This window comes from Hydra vulgaris, chromosome 07, assembly GCF_038396675.1.
Source record: "Hydra vulgaris chromosome 07, alternate assembly HydraT2T_AEP".
Lineage (NCBI taxonomy): Eukaryota > Metazoa > Cnidaria > Hydrozoa > Anthoathecata > Hydridae > Hydra > Hydra vulgaris.
The window spans coordinates 10,133,608-10,152,485 of record NC_088926.1 but is presented as its reverse complement, the minus strand read 5'-3'; the positions used below and the strand labels follow the sequence as shown (position 1 = coordinate 10,152,485).

The following is an 18,878-nucleotide window of genomic DNA, read 5'->3' as shown; positions in this document are numbered from 1 at the left end:
TGACATCAAAATTACATTTTGCCTACTCTAATCGACATACTTTATGTTGGCGCATTTTGGATTTTTGGTGTTTTTTGTTTATTTGACACTTTTAGGTTTTTCTTTACATGGAAACACTGTAATCCAGATTTTATTAATTTTGTTATTTACTCTTTTGGCAATAATATTAATAAGTTAATAATTTTTTTATTCTTCAGTTTGTGGTTCGGCTAGGGTTTTGTTTTTACATTTAGGTCATGTTTTATGTTTTTGAAAATAATAAGCTTCCTTAGATTTTGAATTAACTTTTTATAATTTATTTTTTGTATTTTAGAGCATTTACTATACAACATATTTCTATTGCAATGAAGAATATATCCTTGTTTTTCCTGTTGTGCAGGTATTAATAAAATGTTTAAGATGATTTTAGTTAAGCATAGTTTTAACACAATTTTTTAAAAATATTGTTCACCTCTCTAACTCTGAGCGCACAGCTACAGTTGAGAAGGCTAAGTTTTTTTAATTTTTAATTTTTATTTATTGTAGTTACAATCCTTTCTGGGTCAAGAGTTTGTTTTTTTCTTCAAAACTTTGATTTCTCATGTTTGCTTATGATTTTAGGCTTTTGTTCTTTTAATCATCATCATTAATAATTAAAAAAAAAGTTTTTTTCATCCCTCAATTATTGCGCACCTTTCAGTTCATTTACTTTTTCATCATTTTCAATAAATAAACTAGCTGTGTTCACTGAAAAAGCTAAAGATGATGAGAATTTACTGAAAGAATTCTCTCTAATCTTCAAGTTTTCTATCAACCGTTCTCTTACTTTTTGCAATATTCTTTGCTTTCTAGCAATTCGGTAACTTCCAAAATTTTTTTTTTTTGTAACATCTTTGCTTCCATCAAGGCTGCAAGCAACCAGTATTAGAGTTGGAAGCTGCCAAGGGTTCCATGTCAAACACGCTAGAAGGGGCACTACTACTACTAACACTATCAAGTTTGGCATTAATATTTATATCTGTGTTTATATATATGTGTGTGTATATATATACATATATATATATATACATATATATATATATATATATATATATATATATATATATATATAAAAATATATATATATATATATATATATATATATATATATATATATATATATATATATATATATACAAAAATATATATATATATATATATATATATATATATATATATATATATATATATATATATATATATATATATATATATATATATATATATATGTGTGTGTGTATTAGGGTGGAGTGAATTTTAGTTTTTTTTACAATTCGTTTAGCCTGGGTGTGCAAAAGTTGTCTATTCATTTCAGAAATACTCTGAAAAAATATCAATGCTCTAGGAAATTATCTTGAGGTGCCTCAAGACCTTTAAAATTTTAATGGGTCCCTAATATTATGTAAAAAAAAGTTTTTCAAAAGTATGTCATATTGGGTCTCAAAAGAAGCAAAATTTTATAAAAATTTTAAAAATTACAATTATTTAAAAAAAATATTGTTATTTTATAGTTTATTGCAGAAAAAATGACCTTTTAAACTAAAAATGAAAAAAGTTTATTTTTTTTAATTATAATTTTAAAAAAATCTTAAATAATAATTTTTTTATAAAATAATTGTTATTTTTGAAATTTTTATAAAATTTTGCTTCTTTTGAGACCCAACATGACATACTTTTGAAAAAAAATTTTTTACATAATATTAGGGACCCATTAAAATTTTAAAGGTCTTGAGGCACCTCAAGATAGTTTCCTAGAGCATTGATATTTTTCCAGAGTATTTCTGAAATGAATAGACAACTTTTGCACACCCAGGCTAAACGAATTGTAAAAAAAACTAAAATTCACTCCACCCTAATGTGTATGTATATAAATGTATATATATTTATATTATTTATATATGCACATATACATATATATATATATATATATACATATATATATATATTTATTTATATTTATATATATATTTTTTAAAACATCTTTGCTTCCAACAAGGCTGCAAGCAACCACTAATTAGAATTGGAAGTTACTGGAAGAGAAAAGATGAAGATTGTAGAGCAAGATAACGATTGATAGATAACTTAAAAAATTGCAAATTGTATGAATCAGGAAAGCAAGATGAAGGAAGCGAGTTCCAAAGAACTGAAAAGTAACACGAGAATGAATTTTAGTAGATGGCACAAGAGATGCTAGCTCTTTAGAGCAGTGCCCATTATAATATTTGCAGAAAAGAGAAAGAGAAGCAACATTACAATGATGTGATAATGGTTCATGGTTGGCTGCAAGAGCAGGTCCAACTATGTTTACAATGCAGTTTTGCACCTTGTCTAAAAGAGAAAGGACATCATTAGAAGATCTGCCCCAGTTATGGCAACAATATTCCATACATGGCCAGATTTGAGATTTATAGAGATAAAGAATAGAATCCAGAGTAAGAAAGTGTCGAGCTCGATAAAGAGATGCAACGTTATAGATAAAGAGATGCAATGTTATAGATAAAGAGGTGCAACGTTATAAATAAAGAGATGCAACGTTAGCAGATGCTAGTTTTGCAATCGATTTGATATATGGTTTTCAAGAAAGATTGGAAGTAAGAGTTAATCCTAGAAGATAAAGGGTAGATGACTCATCGAGTACATTACCGTTCATTAATATAGGAAGATCTAAATTATTGCGATAGTAATTTACTAAAAAAAATTGAGTTTTATCTAAATTGAAGTTCACCAGCCTCTGTGAGCCCCATGCTGTAGCAGTAGTGTGATCCATTTCAAGCTCAAATGCCCCCTCCAAGCAATCAGAGAGTGTTGGTATCTTATCATGACAAGAATAAATAATAATATCATCAGCGAACAATGCCACCTTAGATGTGAGAATATCTGGAAGATTGTTAATGTAAATTGAACCATTAATGTAAAATGAACCTTGAGGAACCCCTAAAGTTACAGAATAGAAGAAGAGTGCTGTCCATCGAGGACAACTTTTATACTACGATTGGAAAGAAAGGATTCAATAATCTTAAAGATGTTACCAGATACACTGTAAGAAGAAAGCTTATGGAGAAGACCAGTATGCCAAACTTTATCAAAAGCTTTTGAAATGTCAAGAGCGATGGCCTTAACCTCTCCAACTTTATCTAATGCACGATAAAACCTATCGGTTATTACTGTTAGCAAATCAGCTGTAGAACAAGAAGATCGAAATTCATATTGATGATCAGAAAGTAAGTTATTAGATTCAAGATGAGAAATTAAGTGTTTGTTAATTAAAGACTCAAAAACCTTGCTTATGATAAGAAGAAGACTTATAGGACGGTAGTTAGATGAATCAGATCGCTCTCCAGAATTTTTGAAGATAGGGATAACAGATGCTGCTTTCCAGCAGGCTGGAAAACAAGACTCTGATAAGCACTTGTTGAATAGTTTTGAAAGTATAGACGACAGCTCCGGAGAACACTTCTGCAAGACAATAACAGGTATGTTGTCCGGGCCACAAGCTGTAGAAGAGTCCAGGCAGGAAATCACTTTAGATACAGATGCTGGAGTGATATGAATGTCAAGCAATGGATCGACTTGTTTGTTGACAATATCAAGTAGAACGCAACTAGTGGAATCAAGAAATGATATTGATGAAAAGTTTTTAGCAAACAATTCAGCTTTGTCTTAAGGTGAGGTGACAAAGTCTGAACTATACAAGAGAGGTGGAATAACAGATTTGCCCTTATTATTGATACTATTAAAGATTCTCCAGAAGTTACGAGAGCCTAATTTTTGTGGTAAAACACGAGATTTTATGACCTGAGAATAGCGGACTTTGGCGTTAAACAAAATCTTTTTACAATGGTTTCTAGCATTAATAAACAGGTGTCTGTTTTCTGGAGAATTGTTTTGCTGATTGGTATAGAAGTAACGGTTTCGATTGGAAATTGTACCAGCACAATGTGAGGAAAACCATGGAGAAGAGTGAGGCTTGACCTGAAATCGTTAATAGGGAATAAAAGATTCCATGCCAGCCTGAATAGAAGAAGTTATGTAAGAAGCACATTTGTCGACAGGTAGACGAAAGATTTCTACCTAAGGGTCATCACAAAGAAAATCACAGAAAGAGTCCCAGTCAGAGAACTCTTTCTGGTATTTTTCTGTGATTTATGTAATTTAAGGTAGTTGTAAGAGGTACGATGATAGGGGAATGATGATGAAGAAGAATGAGATAATTGTTTCAGGAGATCAAACTGTGATCAGAAGCACCTAAGGGCAAATGTGGAGAAACTGAGCACTGGCTAGGATCAGAAATTGAGAAAGGCAAAAGTTGTGGGCTTTAAAGCCTTATTAAAAAGTGGTTGCTTACAGTTTTGTTGGGAATGATCTAGTTTAAAAAAAAAAAGAATTTATGAAGTGCAGTTCAGTATTAGTAGGTAGCTGGAGACCCTCTACTTTGCTATTACTTTCTGAATATAAAACAATCATAAAACCAAATATTTTTTAAAATTCTATTCTAATTTTCAATCATAATCTTAACGATAAAATACATCTTTAGACCCACCCTCTCTCCTTGTATGCCACTTAATATGTGACAATTTTATAATTTAAATTGCTTAAATTAGTGCCAGGATAATTTATTTTTTAAAAGTTTTCATGTATATGAATTCTTTTGAAAAGAAGATGACGATGATGATGATAATGATGATCATGTTGATCATAATGATGTTTTTATATACATATATATATATATATATATATATATATATATATATATATATATATATATATATACACACAAAATATAACATGAATTTTGAATAAAAAAAAAAAACTTTAGGATGTATAAATGTTTATGCAGCCCCGGTCACAAACCCCTGGCTATATTTTATCAAACCCGGCTACAGTCAAATATCAACCCCGGTCGTTTACTAATTGATGAGTGTATCTAATTAAAAAAATTAAATGCAAGACTTTTAAAATGATTTGTTGCTTTCCTAAATGTTATTATAATGCAAGTCAAAATTTTCATATTCGATTGTTTACTTTCTTTGAAAATTAATTTTCTCATTTGTGTGAAAATGTGAAAATTACATAACTTAATTGCCTTTAGTAATTGTTCTGTAGTATGAGGTACTGGTTTTAATTATTGTTTTTACAGTGTATTTTTACATTGTATAAGTAGTAATAGATTTTACACTGTATAAGTAGTAATAGATTTTACACTGTATAAGTATAGATTTTACACTGTATATTGTATGTATACACTTTTAATGTATGTATACACTTTTACACAAGTATGTATACACAAGTATGTATACACTTTTAATAATAACACATTTTGTGGTTTTAGTTAAATCAATATATTTAATAAAAAAAGATAATTATTTTTACTATATTATATATACATTAGATTAATTAGTTAGTTAGTTATAATAAGTTGCAGTGCGAGCTTATCGGCTCACAAGAAGTAACCCATCCAAGGATAAGACACTGTAGTAACTATGCTGGAGATTGTCCAGCCAATTCTTGAATGCATTGACTGTTTCTGTGTTCACTGTATCATTGGATAGCTAGTTCCAACAGTTCACGATTCTGTTAGTGAAGAAATTGCTTCGCAGGGCGCTGTTATGGACTAATTATTTGCTCAGTTGTCCTCTACAACCAGCTCTTGGCTTTCTTGTGATCGTTGGTACACACCATGACACTTTGTGGATTACTTTTAATATTTTAAATTGTTGAATGAGGTCGCCCCTTTGTTGATGCAAAGTTAGACTAGTTAGGTTGAGTTTTATTAGCCTTTCTTCATAGCTATGTTGCCTCATTGTGTGTCCAATATTGGTGGCTCGTTGCTGAACTTTTTCAAGTGTATTTTGGTCCTTTTTTGTTGATGGTGACCAAGTACATACTGTGTATTCCAAATGTGGTCTGTTTTTTTGTTTATTTTTTGTTAAATTGTTTAAACTTCTATTACAAACTATAGGGCGACAATTATTCATATGCCTAAGGGCGCTGTAGCCATAAATGCAGCACTGTATATTATTACGTTTTTATTCAATTAGTAACTAAATTATTAAATAAATATAAAATGTTAATAGTAATATAAATTTAAAAATAAAAAATTTAGATGAAATAAAGTTATTTTTTTTAAATGCTAGCCCATCCACTATTTTGCTCCTGCTGAAGCCTGGAGTAAACCATAAATATTTTTAAAATATTTCTATAATTGTTTTAGATGCAACTGTAAATTCTGTAATTTTTTATACAGATAATGATTTGTTGTTATCAATTATTGATACAATATAAACAGTAAAGTACCAAACTAATAGTAATCGAACATCATAGAAGTGTCTATGGTAAAATAAATCACAAAAGTAGTTTTAACTATATGTTTAAATAATAAAAAATATCCAATTTAGCCCTAAGTATTTGAGCTTAAGGGACAATTTTAGTTTATATATAATTAATAAATGAATTATATAAAATATAAAAAATTTGTAAAACATGGACATTATTGATGGTGGTATCAAAAACTACCTAACAGCTTAGTAATAAGATTGGAAGGTTCCAATAGTGATCCGTCCATTAATAAACCTTTATTACATGGAGACTTATTTTCTTTTATAAACTAAGACTATTGCTTTAAGGTTTTTGTTGATTATTGCTGTGAAATTGTTGTTATCCATGTTATATTTTTTATGTAACAAAAAAAACAAAAACAGCAAATAATAGCATTAATAAAGTTAAAAGTAAAAATGGATTTTGTAATTAACAAAATTATTAAAAATTACCTCAATTGTTTCAATAATAAAGTTACAAAATATTTATCAGTAAATGTTTATCAAAATCTTTTTAAAAACAGTTATAGTAAAAATATAACAGTTATAGTAAATATATAAATAAGTTTAAAAAAGTTTGTTAATAATAAAGTTTGTGTTGAACTGATCAATTGCTGGTTCATGCAGAATTTAAAAGTAGGATAAAAAATATAACATTGACAACAACAGCTTTACAACAACAATCATGTTAACAACCTTAATTCAGAAGAATAAAGTTTACAGTACACTTTAATCATTTTACATTAAACAGATTAAGAAAACTTTGTTAAAAATAAAGGTAAACCTAAAGCAGTTCGTTAAAGTCACAATTTACTAAACTGACTTAACAATGTTTTAAAACATAAAAGATATTTAAAAAAGTAACAATCTAGTTTTTTATTGTAATTTTAAATATAGAACAATCAACAGTCCAAAGAATAGTTGAGTAAGTTTTTTTATTAAAGAGTCTCTTCTGTGATATTTTTTCTTGTTAGTGATTAAAATGCTATGTGGTACACGCTACACGTGTTTAGAAAAATAGATTTAAATTCCAAGCAAATGTTTTTTTTTACCACATTTCATATTTTAGAGATTAATACATTTTTTTTTAATTTTTTATTTATTTTGATATTTTAATGATTTTTTTTTTATTTTTGTCATTTTTTTATTTTTAAAATAATAGAAATTGTTAAATAACAAAAATAAATAATAAAATAGTATAAGAAAGAATAATTATAATTATTGTTATTAGTATTATTATTATAAATAATATTAAATATTATAAAATATATTATTAAATATTCTTAACTCTGGAATGTTACCACAGACTTTGTTGAAAAACTGAAATGTATGCCTAAATTTAGACAAGTAATATCAAAACATGCATAGCAAAACATAATGCTTGATATAAAATCCAAATGTATACTACACAAATAATCTAGAAAAATGTTATTTAATATGTTTGATGCCAAGTAACAAAAAACTTCCATGTAAAATTAAAATTAAGTATTATAAAATATCTTTTTTTTTTCTCAGCAAAAGAAGTTTTTTCGATTGAAGAAGGCAATTCCTGTTCATATTTTTAAAAGTTTTTGGTTTACATTAAAGGTATTTTTTTAATGATTTTTTAAAAGATTTTGATTCATTATATTATTTGTGAGTTCTGGAAGCAGAATTTTTTTTTTTTTTTAACTGGAACCAAAAAATAGAACCAAAGTTGATCTAATAACCAGGCCTAATAGTTCAGAAAAGAAAACTGGAGGCCGATCAGTTCAGAAATGTTTTCAAAAAGCTCATGCCATTCATATATATTTACTCAAAATTACTCAGAATTATTTTCCGAAACTGAACTGATTATGCCTTTAAAATGTTGTATTGTATATTTACTGTTTATTAAAATAAGGTGCTGCTTGTAGATTACTAGATTATCTAGAGAAAGCGTAGAAAGTAGCTCTCTAAGAAGTGTTATTATACTATATATATATAATTGCAAATATACTGTTGCATGTTCTGAAGTTTGGCCTTTAAATTTAAAGAAAAAATGTTTATGGTGTGGATTGACCCTCTTCTCTGCTCTCTTATTTTATTATGTTAAGTTCAGCCTTATACCAACTGCAAAAATCAAGGATTACAGCTTCAGCAACTACCAGTGCAAGAAATGCTTGAGCTGATTAACTTAATACATTTATAGCCATGAAGTATTTTAAAAAAGTTAATAGTTGTTTATAAAAGTGATGAAAAATGGAGACCTTTTCTTTTCTTTGGTTGCAGCTATAAGATATTTGACTAATTTTAAATTATTGAGTAAAAAACAAGTTCTTATAAAATGTTTATCTTTTATGAAGATCTCATGTATCAAAGATATGTTGTATTCTTTAGACACCGTTGTTCGATCTTTTTTAACATTTTGGTGTTTCAAAAGCACTTGAACAAATTAGAAATGGTTACCGTCTTCGGTAGCCATTTCTAATTACTTCGGTTACTTTTGATTTCAGTAAACTTGATGGTCAAAAATGACAATGCATTTTAATAATAAATGAAGTATATGTTAAAGCTTTATTAAGTTACAACAGTGGAGAACTTTTTTGAAATCTGTTGATCAGCCGGACAATTTAACAAAAACAATATTAGCTTTTATAGTTATTCCAGTATGTTGATTCAGATTTTTAGTAATTAGTAGTAAATTCTGTATTAGATCAATTTCAAATTCAAATTGGAGTTTGGAAGTTGGAGTTTTTTGTGAAGAAACTCTTTTGTCTTTATTAACACATCTTAAAATAGACCAAATCAATGTTAAAAGAACTGTGTTATGTCATTGATGTTTGGAAAATAATATTTAAAAACTTGATGACAATAAAAGGTCACCAGATAATATTTTTTTGCAGCAGCTCTTTTCTACATGAAAAATGGTAAAGTTATGGATTGCAATAATCGAAACAAAAGAAAATATTTGTTGGCTGTTGAGACATCTAAACCAATAACCCAAACATCAAAAAACTACATCCAACCCTCTTTAAAAAAATTTAAATAAGTTGTGTTAGAGTGTCAATAGTGTATTTTTTTTTTGGTTCAACAAGTTTTTAAAAAACTAAAGTTGCATGCTCAAAACTACTTTTACTATATGATTAAGATGTTTATGAACTTGAAGTTAAAGCTCCATGAATTGTCAGAGGCAGCTAATGCAAAAGTAAAGTGAAATATTTGGTTCTTTGAACATATTAGAATCCAGTTTAACGGATGCTGCTAAAATGTCTCTAGTATAAATTTCTGGTTAACTTTAATTTTAGACTGGTTATGAAGATCTTGACACTGACATATTTATATTGTAGTAAGAGATGCTTATCTAAATGACATAGATAAACTCCCCTTATCTAAGTCATTTAGAGGTGGTTTTGACATTTTATTTCAATCTGACTTTGCCAGTTTTTTTTACATTCCCAATTTCATTCCAAATTAATCAAAATAACAATTTCTATTTTTTTTGAATTATTTTAAAAATATTGTCTTGTATGAAAAGTTATAAAATCTTTTTTTAAACAATTACTAAAAATTGAACACTCCATTTTTTTACAAGGAGCTTGTTTAAAATTTTTAAAAGGTTATTGATTAGATTAAAAACTTGTTGTTTTTGATGTTTGACTAATAAATTTCCTTTAAATAATTTATGTCCTAATAAAATCTTTTATGTTACTTAATAAATATAAATAGTTTTGCTTTCAGTATTTATATTTAGTAAGTTAGAAATCAATTAATTTGTTATAATTGTTTGATAAAAAATGAAATGTTAACAAAATCAGCCTCCAGTTCTCAAATCAAATCCATGGAGTAATAGGCTTTGGTTTTAGTCATGCAGAGACCAGAACAGAAAATTTTTAATTCAGTTTTAAATTCACTTGATTAGTTCAAAATCAAATACCAAAGAATAGTTTTTTAATGTTGTGCAGTTATGTTAAGAACAACGTTTAAAAAAATTGACAAGTTATTTGACAAAAAATGACAAATAACAAAAATAATTTTAGTATTATAGAAATAAATTCTTTAAAGTTCTTCAGATATCAAGCTTAAAAAAAATAATTTAAATAATAATAAATAAGAATTTGAAAAAATAAAAAAATATAACCTTAGTATTAACTAATCCTATTCTGATATACTAAATGATAAACTAAAACATTTGTGGTCATGACATTAAACTGAATCTATATTGAATAAGCTTTAGCCAAGGTGAAGGCAACTTTTTAATGCAGGATAAGCTGTTGCCTAGGTAAAAGTTTGTTAGCTAGGACAAGATAAACTCCAATATAAAACTCCCAATACAATTTTGGAAACAAGAGTTAGTAAACTGTGGTATTTCTTAGAAGTAATATCACAATAAAAATAGTCTTTAGCTGCTAACCAGGTTAACATAAGTAAAAGCATCTGGTTGTAAAAAAGATACATTAACTTTTCCATAATGTCTTATTTATATGAGAAAATGGCTTTATTGATCCATCAATACTTTTGAAATAGTGCTGAAATAAAATGATAAATCATTGGCTTAAAACTTCATGTACAACAATATCTGACCTTTTAAAATATTTCTGTTGAAATTCTTTATGGTTAATGGAAAATTAATTATTACTTTGTCCAAAAAGTGTTAAAACATATTTAATTTATGAGGGGTTAAATCCTTATTACCAAGGAAGATTTACTAATATTTATGACTTTAAAATTGTGCTAATTACACCAGAAGCACAAGTAATTACACCAGAAGCATAAGTAATTACACCAGAAACATAAAGTAATTACACCAGAAGCACAAGTAATTACACCAGAAGCACAAGTAATTACACCAGAAGCATAAGTAATTACACCAGAAACATAAAGTAATTACACCAGAAGCACAAGTAATTACACCAGAAACATAAGTAGTTACACCAGTAAGGTTTATGAAGAAAGTTAAAAAAATAAAACTGAAAAACTATAATGTTACTACCCTGAAAAGAAACATAAATTAAGATGACAATTTAGTAATGTCTCAACACTAGAATGAATGACTCACCATTAGAAGAAATGACTCACCATTGAGTTCTTTTTTTTTATTCCATTTTTCTTAGCCATTTGCTTTGAAAACTCTGAAAACTGCATTTTTTTTCTGTCTTCTAAATCTCAACAAATAACTTTTAATAATTAAATAACTTTTAAATAACTTATCCTAATGAGTTATTTAAAAGTTATTTAATTATTAAATAATAAAGGTCTACTTTATTCTCAGATGTTTTCCACCTGTTATAAACTTCTTTTCTTCTATAATTTAACCCAATTTTGCATTTCATCACCATGATTCTTTGCATCTTTAAGGGCCCTTTTTAATTTCTTCCTCATACGTTATCAGTTATTTTTATAAAATATTTTTTCATTATTTTCTAAACACTCTCCACATTTTTCATTATTTTCCAAACACTCTCCAACATTTTTCTTTCATTATTCCTTAGGCCAAATCTATTTCTACTTAAACACTCAAAACCATATCGGACTTCACCAATCAAAACCATATCGGGCTGCACCAACATAACTATTATTGTCTCCACATGCAACCAGCCTCTTATTTTCTCATTTATTTTTCAAAATTTCACCAAAAAAAAAACACATGACCTTTTCTTTTCTTCTTCTATCCTACCTGTTGAAAGTAAATTACTGAAGCTTTATTATGCATTGACCCTCTAACATAATAATTCAAATTGAATCATTATATTAATAATTTTCTGATGATTGACTTACTTGAGGTGAACATTGTGCCATCAGAAATCGTCTCTAGTTAATGTATGTGCCAGGTGATTTCTTTTTAAACCTTGGCTTTATGTCATTTTGGAGTAGGTTTCTTTAACCAGATTCTTTCCAACAATTTTATACAGTTCAGAAAACTTTTTATTTTTGTTATGGCATCATCAAAAGGAAGTCAATAGATGGCATCATCAAGAAAATCCTGTAAAAGGTCAAGAACTTCAAAAAGTAACAGTCATGATGCAATATTTTTCTTTGAGGGACATACAGGTTTTAAGCTTCCAAATTTAACTGCCTCCTAGTGTGAATATTATTATCCGCAGAGTTTAAAGATGCTTTGCCAAGGACTTAAAATTTTGATTGTTTGGTGCAGCATTTAAGTCAAGCCTTAGTGGGAATGGAGAGCTTTAACTCTTGCTTGCGGCCACCCTCTCCTAAACTGGTTTACACTAGCTATTTTTGGGTCTTGCAAAAGTAAAAAATGACACAATTTTTTTGGTACAGAAAATTCATTATAATGTGTTTTTCAAACTGCGGATTAAAAACTTTAGCAGGCAAAAAATATTTTTTTTAGTGCTTTGCAACAATTAAATATTTTAATTGTGATTATTTGCATGATTTTCTCCAATTAATCTCAATTAATTGCAAAAATGTGAAAAATTTAATAATAAAATCACAAGTAGTGTATTATGTAAGTCATTGAGAAGTTTTTTTCTTGAATTTTTTTTTAATACATTTATTATACATTTTTTATAAATTTTTGTTATCTAAATAACATGTTATGATTAAAAAATATGATTTCAGGCATAGAAATTTTAGAGTAAAGAGTTTTTTATAATTTTTTTTTTTTTTTCAAAATACATTTTTTATAATTTTTTTTTATCTATATAAAATAATATGAACAAAAAAAATTATCAGAATTGTTGGTTAGTGTGGTAGATTTGGAAGCACGGTGCTGCACATAAATCGACATCACAGTCAGTACACTGCATATGTATATCTTTGTGAATTTCATGTGCAGAACAAACAGCACAAACTCATTGAGCATTTAATTTTTTCTCTGTGGCGGGTATATAACTTAAAAAGTGTCTGGCAGTATTTCGCAAAGTATCACTTTCGAAAGACTGGTATGATCTTGTTGCACTGGCAAATGAGATTACTCAATCGGACGCTCAATGAGTTTTAAACAAAACTGAACATGGTTGAGTTAGTTATTTCGATTATTTTTATACAGCACATAAGAGTTCAAGGTAACCTTGTTTATCAGATGACGGAATAACTTTAAATACCAAACTTTGTATCTTTTTCTATCAGCAGATATGATGTCAACATTTGGTCCGATACATCAACAGCACCCATGTTGGCATTGTAATCACAGATGACCACTGGTTTTACTATAGTGCCACGATGACTAACAACATTTTGAACTGCAGCGGTATGATAAGTTGACATCATTGTAACATCTTTTTTGTCATGCCATTTCAAAGACAAAGAACAGTCCCAGCTGCATCAGCTTGGTTTTGTATAAGTTCTCTGAGCAGTGACGGAGATGCGCAGAAACTATCCACGAACACTGTATAACCCTTCCCAAGAAGATTGTGCAGTAATGTCAAGATGATTCTGAATTCTTCCTAGATATAACCACTACTTGATTCACAGAGCAGGTATGATTTCAAACCAAATTGAGCTCGTTTCAGTAATATATTGTTTCATTGCTAATCTTCCCTTCCAGAACATCAGGGACTCCTTAATCGTTGTATTCTGGTCAGGTGTATACATAATTAAAAATCTGGAAACAATTGCTTCGAAAACAGGTTTGATTTTATTGAAAGACTTCTCTGCATTAGGCTCAGCTACTGGGAGGGCCGTGTTGTCAACAAAATGCAAACATCTCATAAGATGGAGGAATCGATATATGGACATTATACATTGCAAATAAGGTGTGGCTAACATTGAATTAGTAGTCCAATACATTGCCAATTCTGGTTTTTGTACTAACCCCTGGTACAAAAATATGGCTAGAAAAACTTTCATTTCACAGGGATTTGTATCTCTCCACTTTCTAAAATCTAAAATGAATGAAAAAAATATAACTTTTTGCAAACATCTAAAAAAACAAAAGAAAATAAAACTGCCAAATTTTTAAAAGAATTTTCTTCATTTATACCTTCTTTTCAAACTATTCAAGCCAAAATAAATAAGAAAAAAACTTAAAAAACGAACAAATATAATAAACTTTCAATTCAATGTGTTCTTTTCATTCAAATAAAAAAAGTAAAACAATGATAATACATGCACAACAGTACCTAGATGTCAATGTCAGTAAAAAGTACTTCTGTGCAATTGAGGCCAGTCTGCTTTGTAAGCCTGCATGTTTAGATCACCACTGCAATGGACAGGCCTCAGTACTGGTGGTGGGCTCTGCTCTGTATTGATGCACACCTTTCTTTATTGAGTCTTCCTTGTGTTTAGAGTCAGACTCTGATGAAGCAACCAATAAAGCAAACTTTCTCTTTGATGGTTTTGATGATGTTGTTTCCACAGGTTTATCTGCAATAACCCTTTGCTCCTTGTGTAAGTTAGTGACTGAGGCCCACACCTTACATCTCTCAACTCTGGGTATACACTTGAGGTCTTTTAATCTCTGGTCCAATGTGGTTGCAATTTTTAGATATGCTACTTTAACAATCTTTGCGTGTCTCCAGGTCTGTTCTGAATGTACAGACTGTGTCCAGCACACAGGACATGTTCAAAAAGCAAATGTCTTGCAGCAGCGACCATATTTCTTGCACTATCTGTGCTGACTTTATTTGAAATGTCCTACTGCTGTGTAACATGAATAAAATGTTCCGCGCATATTTTAGCATTATGTCTTTCTAGTGTCCTCATTATTGTCAATGCAGTTTCCACTGTTCATCAATATAATGTACAGTAACTCTGAGGTAAATATGATTTCCTAGTGATGTCTAGTAGTCTGTGGTAAGAGCAACAGTTTTTGCACATTGTATAGCTGTTGCCTTTATAGTTCTCTCCTTTTCATACAATTTGTGTATTGTTCTTGTGATGATATGGCAGAGGCTCATACGTGCAGTCATTTGTTGTGATTCTAATAACATTCTTCAGACTGACATCTTCCACAATACTAATTGGCCTGCAATTTGTCGCTACCACTTTGCAAAGGCATTTTTTCTTTTGATTTTCTCTTGTTTCTCTACAGTTCTCCAATGTGCTGTACCTAATGTAGTCTGTCGAAGCCTTTCTCCACTGTTTGTTTATGTGGGTGATTTGCTGGCATCAACAGTGTGCATTGCATTTAAGTGGTACTTCAAACTCGAAGTACTCCGATGATAAGAAAATTCAACTTTGCAATGTATAAAAATAGCTTTAGTTCTATCAACTCTTTGTTAAAGAAGCTTAAAATAAAAATGTCTGTTTAAGATTTTGGTACCTTTTTCCATTTTTATAATCTTTCTCTTCACTTACTACACAACTCTTCATCAAACTTATTTATTTCTTTTTGCCTGAACATAAGCAATTACATAAATTCACATACAAGTTTCTATTTTACACTTATATGCAATGCACACTGTATGCAAGGTTTCGACAGACTACATTAGGTACAGCACATTGGAGAACTGTAGAGAAACAAGAGAAAATCAAAAGAAAAAATGCCTTTGCAAAGTGGTAGCAACAAATTGCAGGCCAATTAGTATTGTGGAAGATGTCAGTCTGAAGAATGTTATTAGAATCACAACAAATGACTGCACGTATGAGCCTCTGCCATATCATCACAAGAACAATACACAAATTGTATGAAAAGGAGAGAACTATTAAGGCAACAACTATACAATGTGCAAAAACTGTTTTTATAATTCAATTACACTGGTTAACAAAAAAATATTTTTTGAATGCACCATGAATCTAAATAGCTTTTCTGAACCAGATTTTTGCGCTGATTTCAAATCTGCTTTCAGTTTTCTTCCAGCACGTCTAGTTCTTGAGATATTTGGGATTTTAATTTTTGGACATTCTGTACTTTATCCATATATATAAACATTGATAAACATTTAATATTTCAAGCGCCACTTATGTTTCTGTACAAATAAGTCAAAGTCTCTGTGACTAGGTTTATTCGTAAACATTTATACACATTTAATAGTTTAAAAACTGTTGACTAAAGCATGTAAATCACTTAAAATCTCTGTGAATATGACTTCCTTTTGTAGACTTTTTCTGGTTCATCACAATAAAGCATCCAACAGTAGTCAGCTAACATGCTTTCATTCCAGAATCCTTAGTAACGCTTTTCCATCACTTGAATATCTTGGTGGAATCGTTCACCTTGTTCATCACTCACAGCGCCCAAATTTTTAGGAAAAAATGCCAAATGCGAATGCAGAAAATGCATTTTCAATGACATACGGCAGCCCACTTTTTGGAATGAATCGAGTAGCTTTTGAATACAATTTTCATATTCACACGATTTGTGATTCCCTAAGATGTTCTTACAAACCCATACAAATGCTTTCCGCGCTTCTTTTTTGTCAGAAGTAAGTGACTCTTCAAATCCATGGTCTTTCAAAACCTCTCGAATTTGGGGTCTGACAAAAACGCCTTCTTTGAGTTTTGCTGCACTAATTTTGGGAAATTTTTCAACCAACTATTGAAAACCCGCTGATTCAGTTTTACCTAATGCATTTACAAAGTTTTTCATCAAACCAAGCTTGAAGTGGTGGCAAAAATATTTTGTCTGGATCAACCAGCGGAATATGGTGAACGCTGCTTACACCGGGTTCGTATTCAGTTCTCAACATCCGACAGCTTGTAAATTTTCAAGATTTCTGGAGTGATTTTCTTTCGCTGCCATGACAATGTAAATTGCCCACAAATGTAGCAAAAGGCGTCTGGTGAATTTTTGCAATTTCTAGACATTATATAAGTTAATTTTATTGAAATAATTACCCTGAAAATAAATAAACATTAGTATATTTCACACTGAAACTATATATTAGTGCAAAAAATACACATACATTATCTCAAGATTCAGACCTGGTGGAGAAAAACTAAACACAGATTTGGAATCAGCGTGAAAAACTGCATCTAGTAAGCCTAACATTAAAGCTGGTGCAAATTGATTTTTACCAGTGTTATTGTTATAAATTATAATTCAATTATTACATTATTAATTTTTAAACAATATCAAATAAACAAAGCTATAAACAAACATAATAAAAATACAAAATAATTTTTTAAATATATTAATACTAATATAAATTAATATATTAATAATAAGCAATAATAAGCAAAAAATATATAATGAGAAATGAAAACTTTTAAGACATTAAGTAAAGCTTGTGAAGCTTAAAAAATATGAGCAACTGAAACTCATGACGAACTCATTGTAAAGACTAAAAAAAAGTCTTTACAATGAGTTTGAAAAAAATTTAAATAAAAATTGAATTTTCTTTGTTTTTAATTTTATCTGAATTTAATTCATTTGTAAATAACCTAACTAAAAGACATCTTTAAACTAATTAAAATATTAAAAAGTTGTTTAATCAAAATCACTTTAGACATGCATAAAATAGTTTAATGCATAAATTGAATGCTGCATAATGCTTTAAAACAAGGCCTGATAGTGGTTAATATATTATTTTTCTTTTTATATGTTTGTATTATAAATATTAAATGGATGATAACCTCTTTTGAACAATTTTAAAATAAACAATAAAAGCTTATATTTTCAAAATAGATTAAATCTTTTTAAACAATTTCTATATAATATAGAAATATAATACTATATAATACATATAGTTTCTACTATAATAACTTTAAAAAGCTTTGACAACATTTTAAACAAGTGTACTTTTTAAATAACTGACATTTTAGATAAAGACATTTTTTTACATAACTTAACTTAAACATTTAAAACAACGGTCTTTAAACAAGATTTTTTTAAGAAAAGATTTAACTTTATTTGATATACTGAAAGTTTTTCATTTTTATAAACATATTCATATGTATATTTGAATATAATTTTTATCATTAAATAAATTTTATGTAAGTTTTTGTTCAATTCATTGTGCTTTAAAAAGAATTATATAACTTTATCATGATAATAAATGTCAACGACAATAAAAAAAATATCTACAGGGCTCGAGTTAACGCAAAAAATTATAATTGCTATAAAAAAAAATTCCAACCCCCTCCTCATCACTGGAGCCGTTTTGCGGTACAGGGGGGGCGTTAGTATAAAATTATAATTTTTCACATTAGTTTGTAATTGTTATTTTTTTAACATAAAATCTCTCATATTTAAATATTATCTTATAAATTTCTTGTTTGGTGGAGTTTAAAATAGCGTAGTTTACTTCTATAATTTACTGCTTAAGTTTCAAGTTTTAATTGCAGTTATAGTGTAATGAGCAAGTTATGATGTAATGAGCAAGAAAAGTATTTAATACTAATACAATATTACTTTTAGTAATTGTTTTTACTTAACATGATATTTAAAAAATTAATTATAATAATTAACATGATGCTTAAAAAAGTAAAAGTAAAAACGCAAATATTACAATATTTAAACCACTTTAATTAGTTGTAGAAAACTATTTAATATGTTCGTGCTGACAATAAAACACCTAAAAACAACGTAATGTATTTATAGAAAATGTTTAATCTTGATATCGCTTAAAATAAAATTTAAATATAAAAAAAGGTATTCATATTCTATTCGACATTTCTTGTTAAAATAAATTTTAGTTAAAAGCTAATATTATGTGTTAACAACATATAAGATATAAATAG

General features: G+C 28.5%; 1 protein-coding gene across 2 annotated transcripts in view; it reads left to right on the top strand.

Annotated features, from left to right (window-relative positions):
* Positions 1–18,878, top strand: part of LOC100201599 (nucleoporin NDC1) — a 68,324-nt gene that overhangs the window by 27,766 nt on the left and 21,680 nt on the right. For both annotated transcript variants that reach the window (XR_010639549.1, XM_065800999.1), the window contains exons 6-7: positions 314–379; positions 7,848–7,919. Coding sequence is in view for 1 of the 2 variants with exons in the window: in XM_065800999.1 (XP_065657071.1) it covers positions 314–379; positions 7,848–7,919 (138 nt within the window). In the remaining variant the exon portion in view is untranslated. The remainder of the gene's footprint in view (positions 1–313; positions 380–7,847; positions 7,920–18,878) is intronic.